The 16,435-nt window shown below is 45.0% G+C and overlaps 1 protein-coding gene across 9 annotated transcripts in view; it reads right to left on the minus strand.

Moving 5' to 3' along the window:
* The window catches only part of FAXC (failed axon connections homolog, metaxin like GST domain containing), a 91,512-nt gene that overhangs the window by 61,559 nt on the left and 13,518 nt on the right, over positions 1 to 16,435 (minus strand). For 3 of the 9 annotated variants that reach the window (XR_006789328.3, XR_010413706.1, XM_045867258.3), the window contains exons 1-2: positions 14,305 to 15,118; positions 8,783 to 8,918 (exon numbers count right to left, since the gene is read on the minus strand). Coding sequence is in view for 7 of the 9 variants with exons in the window: in XM_045867258.3 (XP_045723214.1) it covers positions 8,783 to 8,918; positions 14,305 to 14,570 (402 nt within the window). In the remaining 2 variants the exon portion in view is untranslated. Of the gene's footprint in view, positions 1 to 8,782; positions 8,919 to 14,304; positions 15,129 to 16,435 lie in introns of those variants that run through there. The other 6 variants (XM_064597899.1, XM_064597901.1, XM_054505474.2 and 3 more) reach the window with 5 other exon arrangements.

The raw sequence follows: 16,435 nt of genomic DNA on the forward strand, positions 1-16,435 counted from the left end.
TTTTTCTCTCCCTCTGCCCCTCCCCCTGTGTGCACTCTCTCTCTTTCAAATAAATAATAAATAAATCTTTTTAAAAAATTAAAAACAGAAACACCATACAATCCAGTGATTCCACTACTAGGTGTTTACCCAAAGAAAACAAAACACTAATTTGAAAAGATATATGCACCCCTATGTTTACTGCAGCATTATTTATAATAGCCAAGGTACAGAAGCAACACAAATGTCCATCAATAAGCGAACGCATAAATAAGATGTGGGATGGATAGATGGATGAATGGATGGATGGATGGATGGATGGATGGATGGATGGATGGATAGATAGATAGATAGATAGATAGATAGATAGATAGATAGAATGGAATATTACTCAGCCATAAAAAAGAATGAAATTTTGCCATTTGCAACAATATGGATAGACCTAGAGGGTATTATGCTAAGTGAAATAAATCAGACAGAAAAGACAAATACCATATGCTTTATATGTGGAATATTATATGTAGAATCTAAAAAAAACAAACAAACAAACCAAAAACAGACTCATTAATACAGAAAACAAACTGGTGGGTGTCAGAGGGAAGGGATGTAGGAGTTAGGCAAAATAGGTGAAGGGGATCAAGAAGTACAAACTTCCAGTTATAAGATCATAGGGATGAAAAGTACAGTATGGGAAATATAGTCAATAATATTGTAATAACTTTGTATGGTGACAGATGGTAACTACACTTATTGTGGTGAGTACTTTGTAATGTATATAATTGTCAAATCATTGTTGTGCACCTGAAACTAACATAACATTGCATGTCTACTATACTCCAATAAAAATAAAAATAAAAAAGATCAACTGCTTGCTTGCTAGATAAAAAAATAGGAGACAACACTTTAGAGACACTATGATCAAATCTAATTAAAAATTAGAATTCAAAAAATACTAAAAAGAGAAACACAAAAATGTTTAAAGTAATTGGCAAGAGTATGAGATGCAGATGATCTTTCCAGGAACTTCAATTTTTCAGAATTGGTTATATTAGTGTTAAAATAAAAACATATCTTTTAAAAATAATACTTAATTTTCCTTAACTTCCTTAAATATATTCAAGAACTCCTGGCCTGTTTTATTTAAGCAATTGGAGTCTGACTGGCCCACTGAGGGTAGTTTCTGAAAGTAGTTTTGAGAAGAAACATGAAGAGGTAAATCCTCTATATTTTTCCCGAGCTGAAGTTCCCCCTGCAAGTTTGCCCTAGGAGAGAATCTACACTTACACTATATTATTAGCATAGCAGTGAAAGCCATAGGCTTTGAGTTTAAAAATCTCATTCCATCATTTATTCAGTGTGGCCCTGGTCCTCCCTGGGTCTCCCTTAATCTTTCCTGGGCCTCAATTTCCTCATCTACAGAATGGGGATAACAACAGTTGCAGGAGTAAGTGAGAAAATGCACATGAAGTGTTTGACAGGTGCCTTCATCAGAAGTATTAACATCACCATCACCATTCTGAAATGGAGAATGTGAGACCTTAAAAGTAATCCCAGAAGAACCATGAGAGACGATGGACTCTGAAAAACAAACTGAGGGTTCTAGAGGGGAGGGGGGTGGGAGGATGGGTTAGGCTGGTGATGGGTATTAAAGAGGGCACATTCTGCATGGAGCACTGGGTGTTATGCACAAACAATGAATCATGGAACACTGCATCAAAAACTAATGATGTAATAATGTATGCTGATTAACATAACAATAATAAATTTTTTAAAAAAGTAATCCCAAAGTCTTGGGACGCTGACTTGCTACACTAACCATGGTCCCCTCACTTTTCAGCTTATATACATCCATTACATTCACTGCGTCCCTGGAGCCATCTTGAAAGGTCTCCCACTGGCTACATTTCAGATAATTTGAGCAACTTTTGTGGATTAGAACACATTGGGGAAAAAAAATCCATGCATCCACTGTTATGAAATAATAAGAAATACATATGTTGGTCTCTGCCCCCAGTTCCCAACACAGAGCCCCTAAAAGCCTTATAAAAATTCCTAAGTGATAAGAGCACTAGGAGCATCTTCTGTCTTAATGAGGTGACTCTGCGTGGGCTCCTTGGATGGTTCCTGAGTGGTGGCTGGTCACCAGAAAGACCAAACCTTGATTAGCAGCCAGGAATTTTCAACCCTGCCCCCCTCCTTCATCCTCCAGAAAGAGGAGAGGGGCTGGAAATGGACTTAATACTTGATCATGCCTATGCGAGGAAGCCTCCATAAAAATCCCAAAAGTATGGGGTTCAGAGAGCTTCCAGATGGGCAGATACATCCATACGGGGAGGGTGACACACCCCAATTCCACAGGAACAGAAGCTTCCGCACTCGGAGCCTCCCAGACCTCACCCTACGTATCACTTCATTTGGTTGCTCATTTGTATCTTTTAATGTATTTTTAATGAACTGGTAAACGTAAGTGCTTCCCTGAATTCTGTAGAGGGGGAAGGATACAGTCCGTGGGACTGAGCCCTTAACCTGTGGGATATGACACTGTCTCTGGGTAGAGAGTGTCAGAATTGAATTAAATTACAGGACACCCAGATTGTGTCACAGAGAGTTGCCTGGTGTGGAGGAAAACGTCCACACATTTGGTGACCAGAAGTGTCAGAAATGAAGTGTTTTATGTTAGTAGTAAAGGAGATTCACAGGAAAGAAACACACAATAGGGAAAACTGGGTTTTCTCCCATATAAAAAGGAAAAAACGGAGCACTTCCCTTTACAACTATGTGTTGTAGTTTTGTAGAAAAAAAAAATGTCCTTATTTTTTGGAGATGCATACTGAAGTGTTAACGGGTGAAATGTCATGATTTCTGCAGCTTACTTTCAAATGGTTCATAAAAAATTGTCCACGATGGTTTATATAAAGAGAAATAAAACAAAAAAGGCAATAATTGATGAATTTAGGTGAAGGGCATATGGGTATTCACAGTGCTAGACTTTTAACTTGTCTGTAGCTTAGAAAATTTTAACACAAAAAGACGGGGCGGGGGTGGGGGACAGACAAGATCAGCAAATAAATAGAACAATCAAAAGTTAGGGCTGGGGGTGCCTGGGTGGCTCAGTCAGTTAAGCGTCGGCTTTCGGCTTTCGGCTCAGGTCATGATCTCCACGTCCTGGGATCGAGCCCCAGGGCGGGCTCCCCGCTCAGCGGGGAGTCTGCTTCTCCCTCTCCCTCTGCCCCTCATTCATACTAGCGCTCTCTCTCTCTCTAGTGCTCTCTCTCTCTCTCTCAAATAAATAAAATCTTAAAAAAAAAAAAGGGGGCTGAAAGCCAGAGTAGAGTTCCAAATGAGCCATTTTCTTTCTTTTTCTTTCTCATATTTAAAAAAAGTTATTGTGTGAAATACAGGCTTCTTAATACAACCAGTTACGGCAAACGATGTAGGCATCTTTGTGTGTGTCTGGAGAAATGTATGGAAGGGTGGCCCAGAGTGTTAGTGATGGCAATCTCTAGCTAGTAAGATGCCAGGTGACTTTCACTTCCCACTTACACTCTGGGTATTGTTTGAAATTCTTATAAGGACCATACATCATCTATATGTAATCAGAAAAAAAAGATAAAGATATTTTCGTTTTGAAAAAAAATTAACCATATCTGCAGGACCTCCCTGTACCTTTTCTGCAACTTCCTATGAATCTACAATTATTACAAAATGAAAAGTTTTCAAAATTGACCTAATATGTGTATTCTGATTTTAAAAAGATGGAAAGATAGTAACTGTGACCCATTGATCAGGGTTTAAAAAAAAAACAAAAGCCTTTTAGTTTCTACTAATGGTCATCAAATATTTATTCCAGTCTCTCTTTTGTTAAAACGTAAAAAAAAAAAAAAAACTTCAAATATAAAGTCGTGCTCTTAGGAATATGGCATTTTAAAATTTTCTTTTTTTTTTTTAAAGATTTTATTTATTTATTCATAAGAGACAGAGATAGAGAAGCAGAGGGAGAAGCAGGCTCCCCGCTGAGCAGGGAGCCCAATGTGGGACTCGATCCCAGGACCCCGGGACCATGACCTGAGCCGAAGGCAGACGCTTAACCATCTGAGCCACCCAGGTGCCCTAAAATTTTCTTTTTCAAGGCACAGGGCAAAGAAGGGGCAGAGCGTAGAGCTCTCTGGATCTCCGACAAAATGCCTCAGTACCGCTGAGCACAGGGGATGCATCCCCCACCCCTACCCAGCACTTCCCAGGTGCCACCTGCATCAACCCAAACCCTCACTGAGGGCACCCAGGTCCCGAGGCACCCGTGGCAGGCACAGAGCAGCCTTCTAAACCACAGAACCATTTTTTTCTTACAAATCTCTGCCCTGAGCTGAACACCCCCTCCATTTATTTTTCACAGAGACCTCACAGAAGAAAAATCACGCCTACACCTTTCTTTTAAAATATATACATTATAGAGAGATATATTATATGTACCAAACAAGAAATAATAATTCTGCAAGGGGGTAAGTGGTCACCTCCCCCAAGGCCTCTGCACCAGCTTCAGGCTCCTAGTGAGACGTGTGTCCCGCAGCTCCAGTCACACGCACTAAAATCAGCTGCTCTGCAACTGGGCTGCTGGTAAAGGCAGGATTGGCAAGACTGGCAGGCTTGCAGGCAAGAGGGGACAGGGCAGCACAGCGTGGCAGCTGGGCTGGCCCCTGCAACCAGCGCGATCGCTTCATCAAGGGGAGGGGGCGCAAGAGATCTAGAAAGCCCTCAGAGACTACAGAGCACAAAATTCAGTCCCGGCGCCCTAACTGCCCCAAAGCTGTCAAGCTAACTGTCAGGACTGGGTCAAGAGTGATGATGACACAGAGACAGGCAGCTGCTGGAGCTCCTCGGTGACACGTATCTTCCAGCGCTGGCTGCCAACACCAAGCTCAACAATGACCTTTCCGATCTGACCCACTGTATCTAGATGCTTCAAGCTTTGTCTGTCTTCAGTGCTGTTTTCTCCTCTATTCCTGGCTTAGAAAGTTCTAAATAATAGCTGTGTTCCTCTCTCCAGACTCAGCCCTTGCATTCCAGTTCCCAGTCCCAAACAACCCCCTTCTGGTCCCCAAACATGCCGTGCCCTCCCAGAGCCCTGCACCCACAGTCCGTTAGGTACCACTCCATCGTTTTCCCCAGTGGCGCCTCCATAATAGCACTCACCGAGCCAAGAGGCTGTCACTCATCTCATCCCAGCACTGCCTTAGGAGGGTCACTGCCGCCCCATCCCCTCTTCTGCAGAGAAACTGGCTCAGAAACCACAAGCCGGGGGGCACCGGGAGCTGCAGGGTTAACATCCGGGCAGCCAAGAGCTTGGCCCAGCTGCTCTGTTACAAGCAAGGGAGACCCCTCCTCCCGTTGCTGCCACTTTGTCAGAGCTTACAGGTGAAGCCCTGACCAGTCGGAGCCACTTGGAGAGGGGCAGCAAACCAGAGGGACCATAGTGGTTTGGGGGTGCCTGGGCTCACCTCTTACTTTTCTTACATGCCCTCAGAGGCACCAACCTGTAGCGTAAGCTCTGGCCCTTGCCCCGTACAAACCCCCAGGCAGGGAAGTGGACATCTCTGGCAAAAGGAAATCTCAAACCAAAGTCGATACGAGACGTGTACAACCTCATCAGACGGAATGTTTACACCATGAAGCAGGATTATGGGGACAGACCAATTTTAATTAGCATAACAGAGATCCTCTAAGGTGTAAAAGAAGAAATTGTAATACAAATCACGGAGAACTATTAAGAAGAAAAATACAGAAGTTGAACACAATAGACAAGCAGCTTGATGGGCATAAGAAGAGGACAGAGAGATGCGACGGAATGTCAGGAAGACGGATTCAGCTAGAAGGAGGAAGAAAAGAATGAAGGAATATATTCAGATATAGAGAAAATAAAAGCAGAGATTTCAGCATCCGGATAATAGGGGACAAGAAGGAAGAAGGCTGGGCGCCTGGGTGGCTCAGTTGGTTAAGTGACTGCCTTCGGCTCAGGTCATGATCCTGGAGTCCCGGGATCGAGTCCCGCATCGGGCTCCCTGCTTGGCAGGGAGTCTGCTTCTCCCTCTGACCCTCCTCCCTCTCATTCTCTCTGTCTCAAATAAATAAATAAAATCTTAAAAAAAAAAAAAAAAGAAGGAAGAAGGCTAAAACAAATAAAAAAGAAAAGGAAGTATTTGGAGAAAATTAATAATTCCCCAGAATTAAAAAAAAGATTCAAGATTTCATACTACAAGAGTTTAGAAAGGACCAAACAAGATACATAAAGACCCACACCAAGGCACATCATAGTGAAATTTAAGTATATTGAGATTAAATGCAAATTCTAAAAGCTTCCAGAAAGAAAGAGAGAGCAAAAGATCTGGCTAACATCAGATTTTTCTGCGTCTGCAATACCGACGCAGAAAGACAAGGCAGTGATATTCTTAAAGCCCTGAAGGGAGGCGCCTGGGTGGCTCAGATGGTTAAGCGTCTGCCTTCGGCTCAGGTCATGATCCCAGGGTCCTGGGATCGAGTCCCACATCGGGCTCCCTGCTCGGCGGGAAGCCTGCTTCTCCCTCTCCCCCTGCCCCTGCTTGTGTTCCCTCTCTCACTGTCTCTCTCCCTCTGTCAAATAAATAAATAAAATCTTAAAAAAAAAAAAAGCTCTAAAGGCAAAGAACTTTGAACGCAGACATCTCAAACGTGAGGGCAAAAGAAAGACGTCCTCAGGCATGCAAAGCCACTGGCGGTTTGCTGCATAAAGGCTCAATCTGAAAGTGGGCATCACGAAAGTGCTCAAATATAAGGATAAATAATCAAGGAGGAGAAGATACATGGGAAATAAGGCTGGTCAAAAACTTAGTAAGCTTTGTTGCCTAAAAAAGAACCAGGAAAAAAAAGGAAAGGATTTCCAAAATTCCAGAATTAAAAACATTAGACAACAACAACACACTTGGGATCAGGGCTGGGAAAAGAAAGACCCAAGGTTCACATGAACCTGTAAGATCCTTGTATTATCAGAGGACTAAGACGGCATTTGAGAAATGATAATAGGGATAAATAAACTCCAATTTGGATCTTAAGAGCAACGGCTATAACAACAAAAACAGAATTTGTTTTAAATGATAAGAAAGTTTCTTTTTATCTATCCATTAGAAAGCAGGAAACGAGAAAAAAATTTAAAAACCAATATAATATGAGAAAAAATATTAAGATGTTAGGAAAAAATAAATAAATAAATAAATAAAGATGTTAGAGATAACTTAGTTAAACAATAATTACAAGTGTAAATGAAAAAACGCAGCAATTAAGGACTCTTAGATTGGCTACAAGTAATACATTGCCTGTGAGAGACAGATACACACAAAGAAAAGAGAAAGAGGATGGAGAAGGGTATCCCAAGCAAATATGAACCAAAAGAGAGCTGGAGAATCAATCTCAATATCTGACAATATAAAAATTCAAGAAGTAAAAAAAAAGCAGGGGACACAGCCATGTGCTATATATACTGGGAGAAGAAACAAAAGAGTATAAATATGACCTTTCACATTATATCTACCTAACCATTATGATCTCTTACATAAAGCAAGAACTGAGGGTGCCTGAGTGGCTCAGTCATTAAGCGTCTGCCTTTGGCTCAGGTCATGATCCTGCGGTCCTGGGATCGAGCCCTGCATCAGGCTCCCTGCTCAGCGGGAAGCCTGCTTCTCCCTCTCCCACTCCCCCTGTTTGTGTTCCCTCTCTCGCTGTGTCTCTCTGTCAAATAAATACAATCTTTAAAAAAAAAAAAAAAAAAAAAACAAAGCAAGAACTGAGAGGATGGCAGGAAGAAAAGATAAATCAACAAATACCCGTGGATATTTAAACCTACTCCTTTCAGAAACTGCTAGAACAGGCAAACAAAAAATAAGCAGAAATATACAAGAGCTAAATAATCCACTAAACAAACGCTCAAGCAAGTAAATCTAGAGAGCTCTTCACCCAAACGGAGAATATGGAATGATTTTCAACATTCATAAAAACTAGCCACACTCTAGGCTAAAGCCTCAGTAAATTTCAAGGACTCAATATCACAGAGACTGTCTGCTCTGATCACAAAATTAAAAAACAATAACAAAAATCAAAGCTTTACAAACTTGTATATATAGCTAGATATCAGGTGAAAAAGAAAGAGAAGGGAAAATTTTTTTAAAAAAATACATAGAACTGAGTAACAATGAAAACACAACCTGCCAAATTTGTGAGACACAGCTCACAGAAGAATGGATACTGTTAAATACATGCCTCTGTTCATTCTTGAGTGCCGAAATGAGCGAATGTTTCCCTGAAAGCCACCCAAACAGAACATGGAGCACTGTGGAAAAGCTCTCACAAAATCTACAGCTAGCTCCCTGGTGGCCTGCCAGGTGCTCTGGCCCCTAGGATTCATGAGAGACAAAATATAATGCTATCAAACAGAAATCTCAAGGAAAAAACCACATGGAGCAATGGTACCCCACCTTTATTAATAGCTGCCCAGGAGGCCTATCCAAGCTTAACCAAGGCCTAATCTATGTCAGGAAAAAAATACCATGACCCTGAAACTTACAAAAGTCCATACCCTTTGGATCCCCCATTAAACTGGATGTAAAAACCAACAGACCCTAGAATCCAGGCTCTCCTAAGTAGCTGCTAAGGACCAGGCACTGCTAATTTCATACCCACCCCTCGGCCACCAAGAGCAAGCCCTTCCCACCGTGTGAGATGAGGAACTCCCCCTCTGATGTTACTGTCGTGAGAATAAGACACGTTTGTACACAAGTACCTGGTAGGGTAAGTCAGCCATCCTTAAGTAAGTTTCCATTTTCAAACAGAAAGGAGACAAACTGGGGACACCATTGTTAGGTCTTGCAAACTGATGCAAAATAATAGCATCTTTGGAGTCAATCTCTTGCTGTTTCCTGCCAAAACCAAAACAGAAATAAAGAACAATCCACGTGTTACACATTCAATTCCCTGAGTTCCCCGGAGGTCCCTGGTGGGTTGTAGCTCCTCCATGAACAAGCAGATCTGTTTGTCACGGGGGCTCACCTCACCCAGGAGCAGAGTGGAGGCTTAGCCAAAACACGAGACAACCTTACAAACGATCACGGTGACCCCAAGGGCTTAGAGAGTAGCTATGTATCAACCTCCCTCGGCTAACTATAGCCCATGGGGGCAGGAAGAGTACTTTGTAATACAGGCCCACCCTTCTCCAGCGGGCTATGCTTGGTGGCCAGGCACAAGCTGAAGGGATAAAAATGACAGTGTGTGCTTCCTGGGTGTCGGGCATTGTTCTAAGGGCATCACAGGTATTATTTCATTTAATCTTCACAATAACTTTATGAGGAAGCTACTACTCTTATCATGGGTGATAGATGAGGAAACTGAGGCAGAGAGGATTGCCTTGCCCAAGGTCACCTTGCTAGTAAATGGCATACCCTGGACCGAACCAGGAAAGCAGAGTCTACGTTCTTGACCCCTGGACTGTACCATGAAATTGTCCCTAGAACCCAGGAATAACAGCACAGTTTTACTCTGCTAGGAACCAAGACTGCAGGGAATCTGAGACCCTGAATATTCTGGTCCCCCTTCCAAACCATGTGTGCCCTCACCTGGCCTTTCATCTGTGTGATACCAAGGAAGCTGGCTTCTGGGCTCTCTTTCATCTTCTCTAGCTTCCCAGGGTCCCCACTCTAGACACACAGCATATAATTTAATACCCTGCCTCTCCTCTTTCTTCTCTCTCAGCCACACGTCTAGCTTTCCCTTGGCTACTTTTTTGGGTGGGAGCATTTCCCTGGTGCAGCTTTTCAGTGGACACCGTATAATAGAGAAAATGCTAGATTCCAAGTGTGGATACCTGGGGTCACATCCAAGCCCTGCTTCTTACTGGCCACGTTATCCTAGGCCTCTCTTCCTCTCACCCACAGAAAGTGAGGGCAGTACCAATTCTGCATCAATTAGCATGAGGATTAAATTTTAAAAATCAGTAAATATTTGTGGAGCTATCCAGCAGCGTGTAAGAATGGTAGAAATCTATTCTCATTCAGAGATACGGTCTTATCCCCTTAAACTACACTATCTCATCATCCCCCACAGCTTCGCTCCTACACCACCCTCAGGAACCATTTGCAATTCCCCGTCTTTAGCTCGACCCAACCACTTCCCAGTCAAATAGACCTCACTCTTCCCCTAGGCCTTCCCTGAGCCTCTGGTTCCCTCACATCACTCCCAGTTTAACCTACTTCCACCCAAGCAAGGGCAAGCTCTTTGTATCATCAGCCTATGGAGCTCACCTCCTGAGGTATCTGCGTTCAGTAAAACCAACTCTTTCGGAGAAGTTTACCACCAGAGCGCCCATTCCACTTAAAGAGTTCAGAATGACTCACTTGGAAAACACTGCTCAAGTCAAAAGAACACAAATATTTGCTGTTTTCCGGCAATATTTGCTATATAAAACAAAGACTTTCATTCAGATGAAATGTTGGGGAGGTCAGATATTAAAATTAAGAAGCGTCTTAGACTGTTCCCAGAGAGCACAAACTAGATTTGACAATTAACTGATTTTGTCCAGTCCAATAATTCAAGTCACAGAGTGGTATTTTCATGTAAAGTAGCCAGACAAAAATTTAAGAACTGGAAAGAGAGGAGATAAATGTAAAATCTTCTGCTCTGCTGGCCAGAAATACCTAATTCTAATGGTTAACTTGGGCCATATCATATTAAGAATGGATGTGACAAGCATATGCCAATGACTTTGTATACATGATGCATATTATTTCATTCTGAAGTAACACCATAGCATGGATATTGTTATAGTTTGAATTCAGTGTATTATACTATACAGTAGATAAGGAAACTGAAGCTCAGAGAGGTTAAATAACTTGTCCAAGGAGTATCACTGTAAGATCAGGTCATTATTAGCTCCAGATCCCAAGCCCTTAAGCCCCTTCAACACCACTGAAATGGGCAATGTCTCAAGTAATTCTATCAAAACAGCCAGTTTGACTCAGACCACTCAAGCCTGGAACTTACGGAAGGAAGTTTTGATAGCCAATGATGGCCAACTTTTATTGCATGCTCACTTCCATGTCAAACTGTTCGAAGCAATTCACACGTGCTAACTCAACCAACTCCATAAGGCAGGCTACTATGATTACCCCCATTTTACAGATGAGAAAACCAAGTAGCCAAGAAGCTTCTTCTCATCTCCAAGGTTACATGGTTAAAATAAGCAAAGTGAATGTGGACCTACTCTGGCTCCAGAGCCCTCCTTCCACACATCAGAAACTACTCTCTAACGCAGAAGAATCAGAGGAGCAGGTATTTTTTAAAATACCTGGACAGCTGTACTTTCCAAAGTGGCTTTATAATGAGGGTTATATAAGAGAGCACGTACAGAACAGCAAGACTAGCCTCTACTCCCATCATGACGGATATCATGGATGACCATGCCTCTGTGTACGGCTGACCAGCTGTTGGTTTATGGAGGTCAGATGTTGGTTGACCTGGGGGCTGCTCTGAGTCCCTAAATTCTCTAGGACAGGTTGAGCCCAAGGGCCCAAAGTGCAAAAGATCTACCAACAACACAATCATTTAGTCATTCAATTTACAAACCACACATTCTCAAATGGATTGAATTTAAGATAGCTGCTAGGCTGTCACCACTCAGGGGAAGTAAAGTAGAGGGTTGAGACAATATTTGGTTAAAAATACTGCCATGGGAAAAGCAGGCATAAAATTCAAAATACCTCCTTTGGTTATACTCCTTAATGAAACTTCCTAAGTAATTCTCACCAGTCAACTTTCCTTTACACGCTAGACACATGGCCACACACTCAGGTTAAGTCTCTCCCCCAGAAAATCCAAGTCGAGTGGTAACGACTTTACCATTGTCCGTGACCTCAGACACTGTAATCATTTCAAGGTGTGTTTTCCATCCTGCAGATTCTGGATTGTTTTGTTTTGCCTAAACTACAGAGACACCTGACACTGAGATTTCGCCCTAAATGGAAGTCTCTGTCATGTCACCTCTGACTTACAGTCCCAGAACTTGTTCAGTCTTTCTCCCTGTCTTTCTGTGTCCCTAGAGGCTGTCAAAAACTCAGGTCCCTGCCACAGGCCTGTCTTCCCTGGGCCATGCCCCAATTCTTTACGTTTCTCTTCGTCTCCCTCCAGCCAGGCTTATGTTGTCATTGGTACTTTCTAGGAGGCAACGGGAAAAAATGCAGACTCCGCACACACACATTCCCAGGTCTGGATCCTACTACTCTTGCTGTGTGATTTTGGGCAAGTGGTTTAACCTCCCTCCCTCAGTTGTAAATGCCTTCTCTAAGAAATGGGAATCAAGCATCCAACCACAGTTGAGAGGAATAAATGCAAGTAAAGCACTTCTATACAGAGTCCCTACTAAGGGATCAAAAGTGGGCAGCCATTTTTATTATTTGCCTTATAACAGGGTTTTCTACTCCATTATAACATATTTCCTACCCAGGCTTTAGACATCCATCAAGAAACAAAAGTGAATAAACTAAGGATTAAAAACGTCCCAATCTAAAGAAGTATCCAAGTAGTATGCTAAGTGGGGAAGGACACATCTGTGGGCAGAGGGCTCTTCTGTGTCCAGAGACCACACCTGCCAGGGTGTGGCCTGTTCCCTGGATGAGCTCTGGGCTCCTTGCTATTTCTGCAAGGTCATTTAAGCAAGGTTTAGACCTGGTCCTATGAAGCCGTGCCTTCACCCCCTCCACAAAGTGTTAAACTGGTGAGAAGCCACATGGTTCTGGATCCTGAAAAGGTTCTGGACTGGAATATAATTGAGAAACAACTGGGTTACCATTTAAAGTACTGTACAGATGTTTTGGTTTTTTCATACAGCTTGAAATCTAACTTGAAATCAAGTTCTAAAACTAGCAAAAATAAGAAATGATCTAGAGAAATTCACTTTAAAAATCTTTATGTGTTTCGACTAGATGATTCAAGCCACCTTCTAAGTGAGAGAATTCAGGGTACATAATAAGCTTAAAATAAAACTTCTCAATTATGGCTAAATAATAGTGAAAGCCAGTACATTTCCTCAGACCTAGATGATTTCCCACCCTCTCAAGAGACTAGAAATATTCAAAATACCTAAGTTAGCCTGTCACAATGTCCTGGAATCCCTGCAGGCCTGTTAAAGGTCACGGATCACTGTCTTTGTTTATAAGCTATTGTGTAGGATCCCCCCCTGGAAAAAGGCAGTGTGGAACACATTTGTCACTACTTAAAAAATACTGGCCAACAGGGATATTCTGAGCTATTGAAAACTGCCCACTTCTGGTCATCTCCCAGGGTCATATGGCTCCAACGCATGGAAATTTTAATCATAAATTGATGTTATCAGTGAGCCAAAGGCCCATCCTAGGAGCCTATGGCATTACCCTACTCAAACAAAGATCTCAGGTCTTTCTGGATGTACCAACAGTAGGGGCCTCCCTTTTCTGGCATTTCCAAGTCAGTCCTGTAAACATTCTGCGGCAGGCAGCCTATGCCACTGCTTACGGCACTGGGTGACTCCCGTGTTCTTGTCAAGCACGCCCATGTGCTAGTCCCGTCCTCGGATCTCCCACTGCTCGCACACCAATGGCATTGAAACCGCACGATGGTGCTTAGCTTGAAAACACCTGAGCAGCCGATAACCAGGTTAAGGCTGCGTCAAAACTGCACAGCACCCTACTTGACCATGCCTCTTTCACGGGGACCCAGAGGTCTCTGGAGCTTTTGCAATTGCAGCTTTTTGATGATGTTGAAATTTGGGGAGGGATAGTGAAGAACTAACCTTTATGTAAAAGATAAGGTTAGTGGTTAATATCCCGGCATTATTACCTACAAACAAATAAGGCATTTCATGAAAGTGTAACTTAGTATCTCTACCAGGCCTCATTCTTCTTTCTTTTTTTTTTTTTTTTTTTTTTTTTTTTTCCAGGCCTCATTCTATTGTTGCAAACATTGCACTTAGGATCTTACTAAGGGCATTCCCTAATAGACTCTTGCTCCACAACAACCCGGAGAATTTTTGCTCTTTAGCACCAAAGGACTGGGACACAAATGTTTTCCCCTCCCACTACCAGTTTAATTCTCCTGTCAACTCGAAACTGCCCCTCAGGCCAGGTGACCACAGACTGCCTCTAAGGAAAGGTAAGGGCAGGATTCTTGGGCATTTGCACGGCGTGACCGAGAGGCTGGCACGGTCCCCCCTCGCGCCAGCCCTGCCCTGGCCAGGTGCCCCTCTCGGCGCCCCTGCGCGGGGCCCTCTCTCCGGCTCACCTAATGACCAGGAGTTCGTGGAGCAGATACGCAGCTGCGGCCAGCAAAGCTCCCCCGGTCAAGTAAAGTGTTTTCTTCCACCAGGGATCGGAGCCCAGCCCTGCCATGATCCCACCGTAATCCTGCAAAGGGAAAGCGATGATGTCCCCATAAAAGGAGAAGGGCTCCTCGGACCCGGCCCACCAGCCGAAGAAGGAGACGCTCTGGTTCCAGCTCAGATCCACCACGCACGGCCTGGACGAGGCAAAGCCAACCCCCCAGTGCATGCTGCGCGGCTGGCTGCGGGCGCCCCTCCCAGGGCCCGCGCCGCCCGCATGGGAATGGGGCCGGAGCGGCCCGGCGCGGGCTCAGCGGCGCGCTGGGGGCGCGGGCGGCGCGGGCGGCGGCGACCGAGGCGGCGGCGGCGGAGGAGGAGCAGGAAGGGCGCGGGCCGCGGGCGGCGGGCCTGGCCGGCGGGGCCCCAGGGCCCGGGGCGGCAGCGGCGGCCGCCGGGTCCCCCCGCAGCGGCCTCTCCGCGCCGCTCTTTGTGTCGGCGCCTGGAGAAGGCCGCGTGATGTCATTGCTCCCCGGGGCAGGGAAACAGAGGCGGGATAAAGTCACCTACCCCGCGCCCTGCCCCCGCCCCGCATCTCCGCGGTCCGGCGGCCTCCGCCCCGGCCGGAGCTGCAGGGCTGGGCGAGCCCGGCGGGCTCCGCGCCTCCAGGCGGCACGGCCGGGAACGGCTCGGCGCGCTGGGGCTAGGGCTGCGGAGGTGCCTGGAAATGCGGCTCCACGGGGAGGAAGCTGCAGTCAGGACCCGGATCTCCGTCCGCCCCCCCCCCCCTTCCCCGGCCCCCGAGCCCCGGCCCGCCCTCCGCTGTCGCTCCAGCTCCTCCCGCAGGCCCGAGAGCGCGGAGCGCGCGGGACTCACCTGAGGCCGCGCGGAGGGGCAGGCAGGAAACGCCACCCGGCGGGGGCTGGGAACGAGGGCCCGGATTAAGGTCGGCAATTAGATTGTTCTGGCCATTAGGAAAGCGCTGTGTATTTGCATAATTTATAAAAACACTCTTATTACAGTGCACAGTTACCTGGGTCTTGGCCGTGTGCTCACGGAGAGATGTCTGGTTTGACAAATAACAAATAACAACAAAAACGTACTCTAGAGAGATTGCCCCTTTGAAATCAGTATCAGGGAACTCATAGATGTGGGGTGTTTGGGCTTGTTTTCCTTCTCTTTTCGGTGCAGAAAATGTGGCATGTGTGTGTGTGTTTAATTTTTTTCCTTTAACTTCATTTTTAAATTCATTATGAAAAGTTAGTAAGTCCAAACAATAGGGCCATGTTTCATAGTTTTATGATACACACACGAATTTTAGCAAGAGTATGAATAGCTTAAAATTGTTTGGAGGGGGGCGCCTGGGTGGCTCAGTCGTTAAGCGTCTGCCTTCGGCTCAGGTCATGATCCCAGGGTCCTGGGATCGAGCCCCACATCGGGCTCCCTGCTCTGCAGGAAGCCTGCTTCTCCCTCTTCTACTCGCCCTGCTTGTGTTCCCTCTCTCACTGTGTCTCTCTGTCAAATAAATAAATAAAATCTTTAAAAAAAAAAATTGTTTGGAGGAACTGAAAAAAAAAAAAATCAAGTAGGGGATTTATCTATCACTCCAAAGGTGAAAGGATGGGTATAGGAACCCTCCAGGCTTTAGCGTCAGGGGGCAGACACTGGGGTAAAGGAGGACTCCCTTTCTACTTCCGTTACCACACCAGCCCCTTAGAACAGCAGTGAATGCTGTCACATTCCTAAAATACGGGCTTTTGGCCACCATGAAGGAGATACGGCGGAAGATGCTAGCCATGAACCAGCACTTGCGGGGTCCCATTCACCACTGTGTCTGCACACGTGACCTGTGTGGGAGAAGCAGTGTGTGCGCTTGGAAGCGAAATTCCCATAAGCAGGTTCTAAGGAATGGAACCCAAGGGCCTGCTGGAGTGACAGAGCTGGTCACCAGATTCTTCCTGGGAGAGGGACCAGAAGGCTTCAGGAAGCAGAGCGGGCAAGTTTGGGGTCAGCGCAGAAATTCTCCTTGCCGGCATGCCTGGCTGGCTCAGTGGGTAGAGCATGCGGCTCTTGATCTCCAGATGGTGAGTTTGATCC

Source organism: Mirounga angustirostris, unplaced genomic scaffold (assembly GCF_029215605.1).
Source record: "Mirounga angustirostris isolate CCGP_5_RB_7025 unplaced genomic scaffold, mMirAng1.0.hap1 SCAF_8, whole genome shotgun sequence".
Classification (NCBI taxonomy): domain Eukaryota; kingdom Metazoa; phylum Chordata; class Mammalia; order Carnivora; family Phocidae; genus Mirounga; species Mirounga angustirostris.